This window comes from Epinephelus lanceolatus, chromosome 20 (assembly GCF_041903045.1).
Source record: "Epinephelus lanceolatus isolate andai-2023 chromosome 20, ASM4190304v1, whole genome shotgun sequence".
Classification (NCBI taxonomy): domain Eukaryota; kingdom Metazoa; phylum Chordata; class Actinopteri; order Perciformes; family Serranidae; genus Epinephelus; species Epinephelus lanceolatus.
The window spans coordinates 13,307,821-13,325,075 of NC_135753.1; the positions used below are offsets into that span (position 1 = coordinate 13,307,821).

At 42.6% G+C, this 17,255-nt stretch overlaps 1 protein-coding gene across 5 annotated transcripts in view; it reads right to left on the reverse strand.

Moving 5' to 3' along the window:
• arhgap21a (Rho GTPase activating protein 21a) overlaps positions 1-17,255 on the reverse strand; it is a 112,529-nt gene that overhangs the window by 11,722 nt on the left and 83,552 nt on the right. For 3 of the 5 annotated variants that reach the window (XM_033638308.2, XM_033638307.2, XM_033638303.2), the window contains 7 exons: positions 15,432-15,455; positions 10,838-12,833; positions 3,372-3,518; positions 3,164-3,266; positions 3,020-3,056; positions 733-852; positions 89-388 (listed from right to left, as the gene is read on the reverse strand). In XM_033638308.2, coding sequence (XP_033494199.2) covers positions 89-388; positions 733-852; positions 3,020-3,056; positions 3,164-3,266; positions 3,372-3,518; positions 10,838-12,833; positions 15,432-15,455 — 2,727 coding nt within the window. Of the gene's footprint in view, positions 1-88; positions 389-732; positions 853-3,019; positions 3,057-3,163; positions 3,267-3,371; positions 3,519-10,837; positions 12,834-13,600; positions 13,822-15,431; positions 15,456-17,255 lie in introns of those variants that run through there. The other 2 variants (XM_078162635.1, XM_033638306.2) reach the window with 2 other exon arrangements.

A 17,255-nucleotide genomic window follows, 5' to 3' on the forward strand; every position in this document is an offset into this window, starting at 1 on the left:
TCTGTATGTAGTTGTACTCTTATATCACTTGCAGGTGCCACTTAGGAATTAATGGAGCATGCATCATGCAAGAACCACTGATTCTTACCTCCTCATCCAGGTTGCTGCTCTCCTGTATGACTCTGATCCAGGCCAGCATGTCCTCGCGGTCCTCAGCCTGGAACAGGTACTCGCAGTCCGACGTGGTCAGCCGCAGCACGTTTTTACGCTTTGTGTCGCTGTATGAGATGTCAATCAGACAGGCCTTGATGCTGATAGGCAGGGGCTCGTCCACTGCTTGGCAGTTGGCATGAGCCTGTCCCTCCTTTTTGTCTTTATATAGGCAGAGGTAGTGGCCTCTCAACACGGCGTACATCTGTTTCCACGGTCGCATACCTCCTCCGACACGCTGCAGAAATAGGTCATGAGAAGGAGACGAGTTTTACAAAGCAAAATGGAGGGAATTAAACTGTAAGCTTTCTGTAAATGTTCCTATTGTTGGCATCATAACTCTAATCGCTGCCTTGGGGGCAGTGAGACCTCATACAAAGAGGTCAAAGGCAGCTGTGAGTTGAAACTGGTCCAACAGGTGAAACATACAGCACAGCATAACACAGCCAGACAAAGCTATACTCTGGAAACAAGGGCAGCCCTGCTTCTGTTTACAAACCGAGTGGTTCAGTAGGTCATGATGTGCTTTCCGTGTTAGTGTGTGAGTTATATGATGGCTTTGTATGTAGAGACGGTCCACACCTTGCCCTTGTCTGTGCTGAGCTGCTTGAAATGCAGCAAACCCTCCTTGGTGGCGTCGCAGAAGACGTCGGATGTAGAATCCCTCCTGGACCCTGAATCATCTGATGATCTGTCCACCCCCTGTGACGGATAACAAAAAAAAAAAAAAAACAAAAAAAACAAAACATTAAGCCAAAAGTGTTTCTGTTAATGGAAACCTATTATACTTATCCTTATTTTCTGTCATACATGTTGGATGTTCAGGGTTCAACGCTAAGGTTTTTTTCACTTGCCCGGTTGGGCAAGTTGGTCAGAGATCTACTTGCCCGAAGTCAGTTTTTACTTGCCCTATAAAAACTGTTTAATTTAAGCGGCTATCAAATAACAAAGACTGCAGTTATTTTTATGTTATGTAATCTTTATTCACACTGTATTTATTAATTAAAACAACATATGTCATGTATTGTAGCTTAATTCCTACACAAAAATGACAGTGTTAGGGCTTAAAGTGAAAAATTTGTCAATCGTTCTCTGTCTATAATTTTGCTCTCTACTTGAGCCATGCCCACCTCTATTTATTTTTCACCCCTCTCTCCAGTTCTGCTGTATTAACACTGGGTTTAATATATTTTGCTTCCATCTCTCTGCTCTACTCTACTCTACTTCAACGCTACTTAGCTCTCTCTCTACTCTACCAGTAGACTACCACATCCACCTGTTGCACAAAACGCACACAGCACTGTTTCCCCTAGGATGGAGTTGTAGCAGCGGAGGTGAAGCACACGCATGAAAAATAATTTTCAAATGCGTGAAACTTTTTTGTATGCTTGCAAAGCACAGCCTGCTGGGATGTTTCTATGTATCTACTGGCACCAGAAGGGCTCTTTAGGACTAAGTACATACAGTACATGTGTGCACAGTAATGAGCAGGTCAAATGTCTGTCTAGCTTACATATGAGCTGTCTCAAGATTTAGGAACATACAATTTTATTGAATATAATAAAAGTAAAAAGTCACTCGACATGCTGCTGTTTTGTGCTATGACCTATTTAAGTGCTGGAAGTTGTTATTTACGTGACAACGCCTGAACGCAACACAAGCTCTGCATGATTGCCGTACTGAGCTGCTGTGCGAGCAGCGTGTTTGTCTGTGTGTAACAGCAGTCTATTGGTTATTTACACACTGTCCATAACAATAACTTTGTCAGCTGACAAACTGCACCGGGCTCGGGGTCAGGTTTGGTCAGGAAAATGCGGCCCGAGCCGCTCTAGCGTGATCACCTGTGTGTGTGGCGGAACTCCGCCATGCGCGATACAGAGAGCAGAGGAGAATTGTTAACGCGTGACCATGTAGAGACAGAAATGACATGATGGCGTAACACCATAAATAGTATATTGTTATGTTATTATATGACGCGTCCGTCGCGCAAAATAATATCAATGGGGGCTGTGGGCAGGACATTGTTACACAGCTGTGCCTATGACTTCAGGCAGAGAGACCGCTGCATCAGAGCAGAAGAGTACTTTTTAAAATACATTTAATTTATCAATTAGTTATTAACTTTTACTATTTTTAGCAACTTGCCCGATCGGGCAAGTGAGTTGTTAGTTTACATGCCCGACCGTGAGTTTTACTTGCCCCGGGCAATCGGGCAATCCTTATTGTTGAGCCCTGGATGTTCATATTTAACATGGTCAAAGTTTTTTTTTTTTTTAAATTTTGAGACAAGCTGACATCAACTTTTGACAGCTTTCTTTATGGTCATCTTCTCTAGGTATGCTACTGCAAGTGTACGAATTATGTAGCCTACAATGCTACATGTAGCAACATGCTATAACAGCAGGGAAACAAGTAATCTTGGTTACAAATGTTGTTAATTTCAGATCATATTCCTGCAGGGACATGTCCAGTTGTATTTAGAAGCTTTCATTGGTGATTTTTAATGGGAAAAATTGCTACTACACACAGTCATTTGCTAGCACCAGGAAAACATGTAATCTTGGTTGCTATCGATTGTAAGACAATGGTTGCACTGGCCAACTTCAAAGTTCATCAGTTAATAATTCAAGGATATATACAAGCTGACGTAAATACAGATACAAATAGACTTTGATTACCTAATGCTGCTTTTACAGCCATCCCTATTTTTCATTATATATTCACAATTCACTTGGAGAAGTTTTATCTTCAGGGTGTGAACTAATGAGCTGATAAACGTTCAAACAGGAAATGCTGATAAACCCGTCGTAGTGGGTGAGCTCATTTGGCACTAGACAACTCATGCTTGATAAAATATGACTGAACTCACCTTCCGCAGACTTTTCAGACCAGGTATTAAGGACCTCCTACATGGAAGAGAAGAGGTTGTTTATAAATTTACACAAGGGGTACTTTTTTGCTACTATCAAACCCACTAGCAGCTAGTAAATACACTGTTTTGGGTATAACTTACCCTCTGCTTTCTTCCCGGTAGTTATCCAGGCCTTCATCATATGACTTGGACCGCTCTGTTTTAGAACCAGAATCTGACTCAATAATTGTGAGACGGAGAGAATCTATTAAGAGAGGGTTAAAATAATTATTTGTAACAGCTCATAACCTGAACTGGCAAGTTCAGTGAAAGTCACAGGCCCAATTTTGCTGCTTTGACATGAACATACCTTGGTCATGTGACAACTGGCGTCGAATGAGAGGGGACGGAGAGGTGGGGCTGGGTGGGATGGTGGTGATGATGGGCGTTGTAGATATAACAGCTGAGGCAGGAATGTGTGTGCTGTCCTGATCAGTACTGGGACTAGATGGTTCATCTGAGGACAAAGACAAACGTATTTAGTCAGAGAGCAAAGAAATCACATGGCCAAATTCACAATGAATAGATTGCCACCGCTGATAGCACCATGAATTACTCATCACTTGCAACCACTATCTGCCCCGTCTCAAGGTCCAGTTCACAAAAGATATTGTGCTGATGTAACTGCAGCGCAAACATACCAACAAGGAATTTTAATGTGACAGAGTCTGGGTGTGACACTCGTTATGAATGCATTTCAGTTACCACCAACTCTCCGAAGACGCTAATAATTTCACTGTTGCATGTGACAGTTAGCGTTTTGGCAATGACGCTAATTGGCATAGAAAGGGGCCAATTTCGCACCGAAGTTATGCAAAGTACCTCATTTACATAAGCGCAAATACCACAGGAGAACCGAGATGCTATTTGTGTGGCAGCGCAGTTAGGGGCACATTTCACCCTTTGTGGTTACTTTGAGAACTACACCGTTTATTTTTGCCTTATTTGTGCAGGTTTAGCGGCTGCAAAAGCCACGCTCCTTTTGTGATTTTGCCCCTGAGCACTTCAGGTTGGAACTGTTAGTTAAACTCCTCCTCCAAACAGTGACTGCCCAATTAATCCAATCCAATTTAAAGAGTTTGAAGGGCATCTCTTTGAGAATATTTTGAAACCAAAAACACAAGCGCAGAAGTGTAAGCAAAAGATTAAACTGTGTGTTGCATGTTTATAAGCTGCAAGGGTTAGCATATTCGCTTACTAGCTTCCCACCAACATTAGCAAGCGAGCGTTACTTCTGAAGCCATTGACAGATCATTACCTGGCTAACTACATTAGTTTGTGGTGGTCACAAATACCAGATCCGCTGTGTGGTCACCTGAAGCTGAACTTCTATAATACAGAAGTTCAGTCTTTCTATAACTATATCTTTCTATAACTTTGGCATATAATCAGCTGCATTTTGCAACAGAAAACATCATCCTGTAAATTAAATCATCTAAAGACAAAGTCTAATTCACCTCTGCTATCTCTACTTGAATAAACATTTCAGCAGACAGCCATAAAGTGCTGTGATAAGGGTGCATGGGGCTAAAAGCTAAGTGATGCAGACAGAGACGCAGTCAGACAGCGTATACGCATTTCTGTTCCGATAAGCACGTACACACCTTTCCTTTTAAATACACACATGCAGGATAGTCAGCTAACATTACATCATCACAGACACACCGCTGTGTCAGAGCATCTGATATGCAATATCAGCAGGATGGCAAGCCCTAAAAACAAATGAAGAGACCTGTTCCATGAATCATATCTGTAATTGTAGTGATGCAGGAGGGCAGGTGAAACCTAATGAAGAACTACCAACATTAGCACTCTTTTTAGAGCTAAGTAGAGCACGTCATATTTATGAAACCCCACACTGCCTCTATTATAAAATAATCATTACAATTAAGAAAGAATAAGAGTAAATTATAGCTGCTGTGCAGCGATGAGTCGGGTCCGGGCATTTTTAGGCAATTCTGAGTAACAAGGACAAGAATTGGAAGACATTTAGGGATTTAGCAACACAACCTGCCTTTTGCATCAGCTGGGGCTTGAACTCACAACCTCTGAGACTAAGAATCAATTTCTATCTCACTGAGCTAATTAGTCAGTGACAATTCTGACAAAATCTGAAAATACATATATTGCATCTAGACAGCATGGAGATTTTGGTAATTTGTTTGTAACAATGATTGATTTGCTCCATAAGTGAAAAACCGATGTTTAACTAGTTGAGCTATGTGCAAAGTGAGAAGCCTCAGATGGTTTCACACTGAAGTATTGACACTGGATCTTTGTGCAAAGTTTGGTTTATTTTCAAGCATGAGAAGGCAGATTTTCTAGCAGAAAAAAGACTTGAAAATGCTGCACTGTGATCAGTCACGCTCAGGCAATTTTAAAAATGCCATTTTTACATTGACTCCAATTGTTCACATTAGAGCAAAATTCAAAATGCTGTCAAAAATTCAGTTTTTGAGATAAAATTCTGAAATTTGCCACACATCATCTACCATGACTCTAGAATTTTGTCATTCTCTCATTGAAGATTTATTTAGCAAGAATTAGCATGTATATGTTTACAGTCAAACATTTTGATGCACTGTAGGCTCAATTTTTGATAAATCAAAAATCTGAGAAACATGGTTTTTGCAGGACAGTCTGAAGATGCTCTGTAGCAAGTCTGGTGTCAATTGAGCAAAAATTGTGGGAGGAGATAGGTTTAAGAAGTTTTACAGTTTTTGAAAAAAATAGAGTGCTGAACTTCATAATTTTTAATAGGTTTAAGTGTACAAAAGTTTTGTCAATATTGGGGCTACAGTTTGATGAAAGTTGTGAAGTTGTACCATCAGGACTATTGGCTTGAGTTTACAGCTGAGGATATCTGGCATGAGACTGGACCTTTGTGCAAAGTTTGGTGAGTTTTCACCCATGGGAAGTATGATTTCCTTGGAAGAAGAAAGAAGAAGAAGAATACCTAGGATTGCAATAGTGTCCTGGCAGCTTAGCTCCCCGGACCCTAAAAAGATCTAAATGATTAAATTCCCCCTAATGCACTAATGCCAATGTTTAACTTTCAATAGAACAAGTTGTGTACAGATTACTGCTGTGAAATCCCTTTCCCCTCAAACCTCAAACACATCTCCCATGACACCGCAAACCTCATTTCTTCCCGGCCTGGCAGAGAAGCCCATTTTGTTTAATCACTTGTTTGTATACCTTCAGTCCTGTTTCTGGGAAAGTTGTGGCAGTCAGTGACGTCTGACACGTACAGTAACAGTTTACTTTTTCAGAGAATGTCAATTTGTGAACATCAAGAATGACTAAGCATTAAACAGAGGATGAAGATCATTAGAAAAACACTTTTTGGGAAGTAAGCTTATTTACTTATAGGTCTCATATCCTAGAGTCAGGAGATGGTTCGCTTAGCTTCATTTAAAGACTGGAAACACAGGGAAGCAGTTACCCAACTTTTCAACATCTTGTCCAAGAGGTCACTGTGCCAAGAAAGAGTCCAGCATATAACCGCCCATATAAGTGTAACATGTCATTTTTACACCTCAGCTTTTGTACAAAACAAACACTATGTAACACGTTAATAAGTGAGCCACAGAGGTGCTAGTAGGTGTATTTTTTTTTTTTTTTTTTTTTTTTTAACCTTTGGACAGAGCTAGACTTGTGGTTTCCTCTTGCTTCCAGTCTTTATGCAAAGTTAAGTTGAGCAGCAGCTGGCTGTCGTTTTATATTTAGCATTCAGACAAGAGAGACATTTTAATCTTAAAGGTCCAGTGTGTAGGATTTAGGGGGATATCCTGGAAGAATAGAATCTAATATAATAAGTATGTGTTCTTTAATGTATAAACACCTGAATAAAAGAATCTTCATGTTTTTTTTTACCTTGGAATGAACAGTTTATATCTACATAGGAAGAGGATCCTTGTCCACAGAGATCGGCACGTTGTACCGCTATGTTTCTACTGTAGTTAACAGCCTCTCCATGACAAGCAGCGTTGTAAAAACACAGATTTTTGAATGTGAAACTGCTTTTTTCAATGTTTTTACCAGTTTAAATCACTGGGTCCGTTTGTTTTGGAGAGGAAGCACCCTCTGTGGATAATTCGTCACCCGGTAAAAACCTCAATGATGTCTGGATCTTAAGTTATTAGAGAAAAAGGAGAGCACACATCAGCACATGCAGGACGAGCAATCCTTCTGCAATGAGCCAAACAGCACCTAAGAAACACTGATTTGTAACGTGAAACTGCTTTATTGTTTTTATCAGTTTAAATCAATGTTTTGGAAAGGAGTAGACCTCTGTGGATAATTCGGCTAACAATGGACATTGAAGGAATTCTAACCAGGAGAAGTTTTAGTGGGTTGCAATCTGCAGTCTGCACTGCTTGATGACACTAAATCACCCTAAATTATACACACTGTTACCCAAAATGTTAAACTATCCCATTAAGGTCTGCCAAAATATAAAACTTCAACCATCTGACATGATCAGAGTAAAAGGAAATATTGCTTCAATATTTTCTTTCACAGCACATCAGCGTTAAACCCAGAACATTGGGAAGTACTGTAATTGTCATCTAATGTAGATCTTAATATAGAGAACTGAAAAGTGACAGTTCAGGTGTGGTTGTGTAAACAGCGAGAGATGCTGCTAGAGGAGGAAATGATTAACCTCTGCAGGTTACTGGGGCACGAAGACACACCACAGCTGCTCTCATTGGCTGTTGATGAGTCATCAATGATGACACAACTGAGGATGCAAGGTCAAGTTCAAGCTTGTTCAGTTATGTCAGCTGGTAATTTGCCAGGGATGTCACAAAAGACACAGAAGGGACAAAACTAAAGAACTTAATTTTGTATTTCTTGTACAAGTAAATAAAGAGCTCAGTTCCACTGCGATGCATTAGATCTGTCATAAATACATTCAGTTTCTGAGCAAAAACACGAAAAAGCAAAGATTTCTAAACATCGGTGGGACGTGATATTTTGCATGTACTTAAGTAGCACCAGTTGTGTCCTGTTCCCAGTACAAAATGTCTAGCAGACACCTAATGTACAGCAGTTGTTCAAGTTATTGTTTGGAACTGTACTATGAAATCTAATTGAAGCTGCAGGAATGCTCTTATTTCTCTGTTATGTCACAGTCCATTAGGACGATGTTCTTGGGTTTCTCTTGCTGGACAACACCGGGGGGAAATATGAGACAATTCAGGGAGTGGGTGGAGGGTGTGTGTGTGTGTCTGTGTGTGTGTGTGTGTGTGTGTGTGTGTGTGTGTGTGTGTGCTGCCCTACTCAGATGCCAAAGGGTGGTTTGAATACGTCATGGTTGCCTGCAGTACAGTGTCATGCTGTCACATAATCACACACCTGACTCTATGTCACCCTGAGTTCAAAACGCCAAAAGGGACGAGTTTATTTTAGCATTTAAATACCTATATAACAGGTTCTGCTGTGACTGTAACATAAGTACAGCAGTATGACACCACCTTCATGACCTGGGACAAGTGGTTGTTTTTTTATTCAATCCAACATTATTCTTATATAGGCAACATAATTCCCGGGGTATTTCCTGAGAGACATAAGACTCGCAGTATATTCATGATGACATTTGGACACAATAGATGTCCTTGTAGTATGATAAATAAGGCCAAATTGCGAAGGCTTACACTTGATTTTCAATGCGTTTTTTGTGATTTAATGCATGAACCCCTGAAGCAGAAGGGAGCCCCAGGATGTTTTGTTTATTTGTAATTTAGTTCCCATGGAGAGAGGAATGTTTACTGTAAAATTTTGAGACATTGAAAATGCAACCATATTTATGTCCCCTCTAAAACTGGACAGGGATATCAGATAGGCCAACTTAAACTGGATTTTAAGATGGGATATTAATGCAACCAATGCCCCATTTGCACAGGACTAGTATTACCTGGGGATGGGGATTTGTAATACCTGCAGTGGTCGTTTGTGATTTTCTTGAGCGAATCTGCCATGTCCATAAATTGTAAAGTAAAAAATTCCACTGCAAATTACCTACCATATTTCGCCAAACACAGACGTCATGAGATAATATTATTAATATTGTGATCTGGGGTCTTCATTAGGTTTTTTTGTTTTCTCTGCACCTCTCTTCTGCTTCTTTTGTTTCCCATTTGAAATTATGGAGGTTGCATTGGCAATTATAAATAAAAGTTTGGACAGCATTTTGGGAGCAGAATGCTTATCCCGTTACACAGCATGGAGCCCCGTAGAGCAAGTTTAAATCCATCACAGGAGCAAAATGTCCAAAGATGTGATAGACGACTTGTAACGACAGTTACTGCTCTAAATGTTGAATTGGGTATTGGCCAGTACATGAGTCTATGTACCGATCCGATACTAGATAACACATCCGCACAAACAACATTTTCCTAGCAGTCAATTTTCTGCTCTAAAACTGCTCTAAAACTCTGACTTTCAATGAATAGTGAAACGTTAGCAAAATGTCAGCGATGTGGCAATATTTTACACTGGTTAAAAGAATGTATTTGTCCATGTCTTACAAAGGATTTAACCAGAGCAATGCCATGCAACGATGACAGCAATCATTTCACATCCATACAGGGTTAGTAGTATACGATTAAAATAACAATTACATTTTTTCAACACAAAGGTATTGGATCGATACTTGGTATAAGTTGACGTGCAAGTTACGGCATTGGCATTAGTACTTGGAGGGGAAAAACAGTTTTGTAACATCTTCTCTCGTGATAATGTGTGGAATAAATGGCTCTGTTTTTTTAACCCACAATAATGAATAAATAAATAAGGAGGTTAACACTGTACATCGATGCTAGTGATGCTGTGTAGTGTTTCTGTGTTGTGTAGCATCATAACTGGGAGTAAATTTGAGTAAAGACTTTGCTTATCCTGTGTGAATAATATATCACATGAGGTTCACTGGTAATACTGATCCTCTGCGAATAGGGCTTTAGAGTGTACAGTACGCTGTTCACTCCCACCAGTTACACCTTGCAAGCAGGAAATAGCATACCCTGCTCTCTGCCTCCAACATGCTATATATACACAGTATACAGACACACACACCTTCTCCTTTGCAGCTTATGTGTTATTCTCTAGACTGCCACAGGTATCGCAGTATGTTAAACCCCTGTTAGAATTTCACAGCGGATAAAGGATCTAGTCTATAAAAATATTCCCACTTTTCATTTACTGTATAAAGAGGCTGGGGTATCATTTTAGTTTTTCCATACTGGTGCCAACACAACACCCAAGTTGCTGTACAGATGCCAAAACAAAACATTTTTTTGTACAAAACCATTGCTGTCCTTTAACAAAATGAGCCAAACTTCTCAGCACAAGCAGCAGTACAGGGACTTTCCCCAAAAACAATGCAGTCTGACATTTCCTGATCTGTATCTAGTGTACATCACTGCCTGATTTCGATAAGGAAATATCACATCAACACATAAACAAGATTTAGATCTGTCCAAGTATATGATGCCAACTTTCTACTTGATGCCATAAACAGATTTTGGTTCATGTTCAAAGCCCAGCCCTGACTGGATATGTCAGAACATGCATATAATATGCTGTCAGATCATTAAAAGCACGGTGAGAATTTGGTACAGATTCAAATCAGCTGCCAAGCTTTCATGCATAAACATACTTTTCCACTCACACAAACACCATGCTGTGTCATATTTTCTCACCCTGTCACTGCTGTTGCTATAGAAACAGGGAGAGTTTAACAGGAAGGTGGGATAGAGACGGGTGCAGTCTTACCTATGAAGGGGATTGAATCCAGGGAGTCGTCCAAATTGTTGGAGCCAGACTTGTGTCGTGTGTCTCCGAGCCTTCTTAGATGCATCTCCCTAAAGCTGTCATTAGATGTCCAGCACATAGCTCCATCTGCAGAGCCTGCCTTCACTAATGTTGGTGACTTGTGAGTCACTCCTCCCTGGTTGTCATTAACAGCTAGTACATAGGATGGAGGGCGGATGTGGGGAGGTGCAGAGTTTTTGTCCCTTCTTAGGACAACGACTGTTGCATCTGGTCCTTCCACGCTCTCTGCAAGCCCGCCATTAGTCCGTACAAGGGTGCTGGAGATTTCTCTGACTTTTGGCTTTTGGGTGACAGCTCCATTGGTGGTGGAGGAACCAGAGGAAGAGGCAGTGACCACACTTTGTAGTTGTTTCTGCAGGGGCAGTCTGGAGGAGGAACCAGAGCAGGAGGAGGACCTGACTGCCAACCCAGCCTCTGACCTGCTCTCCATTTTCAGACTATCTGCCCTGCCCCTGAGCTGCAGGTGCAGAGGCGAGGAGTAGCCCAGGTGGTTGCCCACGATGTTAGCTCTTTGGTCTTTAAGAGGGTCTGTGGTTTTAGTGGAGGATAAGGCAGGTGAAGGTTCTGAGATGGAGTTTTTGACAGGCAAACGTGATGGTCTCAATATGACACTGTCTGCCCTTGGGGTTAGTACAGAATCTGTCGTACCTTTAGTAAACACAGGAGCAGCTAAAGGCGAATTAGATAATCCACCTCCTCGTCCTTCATCTTCCTGTCCAGTGAGACTCCTGTTCAGATGAGGTAGCGCTCTCAGGCCTGTCCCCTGCCTGCTCGCTCTGGCTTCCTCTCCCCGACACAGCAGCAGCCTGTCCTCCAACGCCACTCTATCTCCAAAGACAGCCAACCCACCTGGCTCTGCAGGTTGCTGCCCCAGGTAGTCACAAGACCGCGCCCGAGGTTTGGGGACTCCAGTGGGGGTGGAGAAAGGCAGAGCATCCTCTGAAACACTCCGAGGCCAATTCCTGATCGGCGCTGTCCTCTCTGCTCCACTTCCAAGCCTCTCTTGTGAGACGCTACGTAAAGGAGTCACCACAGTACCCTGGCTACCTTTATCCACACCACGGTCATTGGAGGTGCTTCTTCTTCTGACCTGGGAGCCCAGTGCCCCTCTTTGACTAGCGCTTGGAGGAGGTGGTGTACGTTGCTGGGCGTAGGCAGAACTGGAATTTGCAGCTGCACGCAAGCTGTCCAAGCGTTCCTGGATGGTGCGGCAGCCGTATGTGTGCAGCCTCTTGGCATCAATATAGTCCTTATAGGTGGTGTAGTTTTTCCAGTCAATGTTCTGGTGTGGAGAGGTGGAAGGGGCTGTGGGAGAGGGTGAGTAGTGGTTGGCGCTGGGCGAGATGGCAGTGGAGAATGTGTCCGGTGAGGCAGTGGTGGCCCGTACTGGTGGAGCTAATGTGTCAGGATAGATTGGGTCAGGTCTTGATGAAGCGGGGTAGAGTGGGCTTTCTGTGGAACGAGACAAGGGGTACTGCAACTGTGCACCCCCAGGTACGGAGGGAATAAGGGGTCTCGGTCTAGCTGAGCCAGAATCTGCTGAAGGGCTATACCGGTTTTCCTCTGTCCTGTGGCTGGGTCCGGCCCGAGCCACCCGGGACCCCCTGTCAACTGGATCAGGCAGCATGGCCACTGTCCTCACATTCTCATTACAGACACATACCACTGTCTGAGACTTTGACGTCTGTTGGGGCGGAGGCGATGGTGGAACAGGGATTTCAACCCGGTAGCTCTTTTCCGTGGCACCCCCTCGTCTTCCTGGTCCCTGAGCCGGCCCTCGGGGGGTCTCAGTTACTTTGGCTGGCTCTGACGTCTGAGCCATGCCTGCAGTCTTAACTTCTATCCGAGGGTAGCATATGGGAGGGGGCTCCGGGATGTTCTGGGCATTTCCGCTGTACGCATCATTTCCTTTGAGGTATGCATCCTGGGAATACGCCTGCAAGAGATTATAAGACATTATGTCACTTCGGTTGCTGAGAGGTTGGAAAGCTAAAATAGATTACATTAAACCCTGGGAGAACATCACACCCAACCAGGGACAATATTCATTAGACTTTACTAAAGACATGTACAGAACAGGAAGGGCTGTGGACCCGTTTGTGAATCTACAGCTTAACACTGGGGCAACCTCCTCTATCACTAGATGACGAAATTACTGCCACATCTCACCTATGACTTCATCTCCCTCTGCCCTCACAGCAACAGAACTGATCTTTTTTCTAAAATATCTCAACTGCACCACAGCAATGTGGCTGCTCACATATTTAAAGCATAGAAAAGGTTGTTAATTCACTGGTGTCATTTACTGACAAGACTCTCTATGAGAGCTGATGAGATTATCAGCAAGACAAACACTGTTAGAGCATTCCCTCAAGAGAACTGTAAGTGACAGATAGACAGCTGGATCCAGTCCGTCTATAACAATAAAACAACAGCATACTAAAAGTAGACACAGTGCTCCAGCATTACTTCTCTAAATCAAACACACTCCGTTTCAGTTACAGTTTCTCAATCTTTTCCTTGGAGATGGCAAACAAATTACAGCATGCCATGATACAAATTAACTGCCCTGAGAAGTAACAGATGTGGAAGGGGGGGGGGGGGGAGGATATCCAGAAAGGCAAATAAGTCGAGAAAGAAGGCTAGAAAGTCCAGAATAAATGGAGCCAGGAGAGAGGATAAAGCTGGCAGGGGCTTACCCACCTTTCGAACCGGAGAGTGTGCCCTGAGGCATGAGGAGAGGGTGAACGGGGGATGCCTCTGTCTGCCTCTGGCAGCTAACGCTACTTCTGTCAGCATGGCTCCACAACTGTACTGTCACTGTAGCTACTAGGGTACTTTCCTTGATTAAAACTTGAAGAAAAACACTAAAATCCTGCTAGCTTTAGTCCTTTACTCTCTCCAGTGAATGACAGATGGCTTCAGAGAAAACGCCTGGCAGCATATTGAACACGCTTTATTCCCCCATCCATTCAGTGCACGAGCTCTTGAGAAAATGAAAGGGAGAGAGTTGTGGTGTTGGACTTTAATCGATAGCACTCTACCTAGGGTGTCAGGTTACAATTGCACTACGAACAGCAGCAGCAGAGAGGTGCCTCCCTCTAGATTTGCATAAGTCATATGGTTTATCAGAAACCAATTTCCTTGTTGTGGAAAGTACAGAGCAAAGTGTCTGAGGTCTGCTGACATTTGAACTCACATCATTTGTTTTTTCGGTACACACATCTTTCTCTCAACTTGCTATTCCAGGAAAATTCCCAAAACTTAACCTGTACTAAACCACAATATATATCCTGCAAAGAAGGGAAGCATATTTGGGGTTTTAGGGGTTTGCCAGCTTCTACTTGTGCAAATATGAGCTCTAAAGGTGGTGCCACATGTCATAGGAGCTATGAATCATCTGGAAAGACAACTTAAAGGGACAGTTCATCCCAAAATCAAAAATATTTTTTTCCCTCTTACCTGTAATGCTATTTATCAGTCTAGTTTTGGTGTGAGTTGCAGAGTGTTGGAGATATCGGCCATAGAGATGTTTGTTGTATCTCCTACTAGATGGCACTCGGCTTGTGGTGCTCAAAGTACCAAAAAATACATTTGAAGAACTCGACAGCAATGTTTCTTTCCAGAAATCATGACCTGGTTACGAATGATAATGTGCAAAACTATTTTCTTTCTACTGAACTACACCCGTCAACCATATCACTAAACAGACAGAACCCAGCTGGCACCAGACGTCACTGTGATATCATTGGAATGAATTGGTTTGACAATGTTTTTAAAGTCTAACGATCCTAGAATTTCATGTTGTGTGAATGTGAACATGACGTTTTGCAAACGTTGGGTTTTGTTCTCCATACCTTGCGTTATTTTGATGTTGTTACTCTATATCAAGGTGACTTTAGATTTTGGCCACTCAACAACACAACTTAAAACCAACAAAAAAATCACCAAATATCATCTATCCTTCGTATTCTGTCAAACTGACATAGACAGCATTAGTCATTGTCCTGACAGTGAATTTCTTTCACCTTCTGCCACAACCTAAACGCAACCAAACATCACATCTAACATGGTTGGTGGCCAGCTGAGAAACATGCATCAGCTCATAGACAAGAGGCTCGTGCTCACCACAGCGTATGATATAAACATGTATGATATCTTGGCTGAGCTGTAATGTTAGCTAGCTCAGGGCTACTGGGTGAACCAGCACTAGATACACGATTTCTTCTGCACTGTAATGCGGTTGGTGGGTGTAGTTTGGTAGAAAGAAAATAGTTCCTACATGAAACTGTTCACAACAAGGTCTGTGGATTATCTTGAGTAACCAGAGTCTGGAAAGAGTGCCATCTAGCTCCATTGTATTGGAGAGAAGGCAGACATCTCTATGGGCAATATCAACACTCGGCAACTCACGCTAAATGAAACAATCTAGATTGATAATCAGCACTACAGGCAAGATATATATAATTTTGATTTTGGGCTGAACCGTCCCTTTAAAAAGAAAGTGATTAGTTAGTATGGTTTCCCTTCTTACCAGTGCAGTGATATCCCTGGAAAACTGCAGTCCACAGGTTAGAGAAAGGCAAGCAGAGAGAAAACAAGGGGAATAAAGAGAAGTATACAGGTGAGCATGAAGAAATGAGAGTTACAACGCCATCGATGGAGGTGAGACAGGCTAAAAATACATTCCCTGAGCAGCAGCATCATAATCGGAGGTAGTGGAAGGAAGAAAGACGGAGAATGGAGGTGTTGATGTCCTTCTCAGACCTGAACATCTTCTGAGTTGTTCTTCATCCCCATTATTTCCTCCTCTCATCCCACATCTTCCTCCAACCACAACAAAGCTGCTGCTAAAACACACTGACAAATGTTTTCTGCTAGCCTCCTCACTCTCAACGTACTCAGCATTTCTTTCCTTTGCTCTGTCACTCTCACCTGCTCACTGTCGTACCTCCCCTCCCCCTCTCTGGTTTCTCAGTGGCTCCTGCACTACACACACTCTCTACGCGCCCTCTTTCATCCTCTCGCTCATCTGTAAGACGCTGCTCTATCTATAACATGTTCACTTTTGGGTAAGCATAACAGCACGCTTGCCTGATCTGTGCTGGCTTCCTTCCCTCACTCACTCCTGTAGCTGAGAGGAGTCAGCTGACTGCAGCTGCACTCCCCCTGGTAGTGAGTGGGCTCAATGTCTCCCAAAACACAAAACAGAAAAACATGAACACATTTAAAAACACAGACACAAATACATCTACAGGAACCACCATGTGCATACTTCATTCATTCCAAAGTAGTTTTTTCCCCCCTTGTAAAAACAGGATAAAAAGGTCACATGAAGCAGCTTTCAGGACAAAAGACAAAGTGTGTATACAGACAATTTAAAGGAATGACTTCATTGTGATGTCCACAGGGAACTCAATAGCATACAAACAGAAACATTTAAATCACGTCTTGTGTCGGGAAAGTAAAAAACAATCCCTAGCTGACACATCAAACACTGAGTTTAATATTTGTTTTCCTCAATGGGGAGAAAGAAGCTAATTGCTCCATTCGGATCCCTCAGCCTTGTGAGTGCTCAGACTCATTCCAAAACGCCAAAAGCAAGTTTCTGTGGCTTTTGGTGAGCTGCGGCCAAGCTAACAAGCTATGTGTGGAATTTAGCAACACAGTGGGATCTGACTCAGTCCTCCGCTCCCAGAGAGAATTTCCCAAACGGAGGTGAAAAACGTGTGGCAACTGGTTTGACGTGGCCTGGCGCTGTTTTATCGTCTGTGGGGCTCTGGACCCTGACTGATGGCGTGGGCTAGCTGTTTGCACTACTGAGCTCATCAGCGTTAGAAGCAGAGGGGCTGTGGAGCTGTGGCATGAAGTCTCGATCTGCTCCTTTTGTCATTAGCCTTTTCTCAATGAAAATGTACGCTCACATTTATGGAAACTGATCCACACATTTATCCATATCAACCTGACATGAGTCAGGCAGTGTTATTCTTGAAGATCAAGTTCAATGACAGGATGAGCAGGTAGTCAGAAAGACACACCTTGTGTCCCCACAGGATTTGATCATTATCCACATTCCTGCATGGACCAACCCCGTGACTCTCTAAATATTTGGCTGTATTTTGGGCATGTTTGAAATCTTTATGATTAAATATTCGCCCACTCTGTCTGGTAATCTGAGTCCAATAAAATGTTTATGGTTCACTTAGGCTTGTAACCATTAGAAGTTTATCTGCTGTGGCGTGGGTGGCTTGTCAACACTTTGTCTTAATTTTCTTTGATGGAGTCAGACATCAATCTGACATAAATCAGAAGTAAAGCTGCAACGATAAGTCGACTTCGATTAGTCAATTGACAGAAA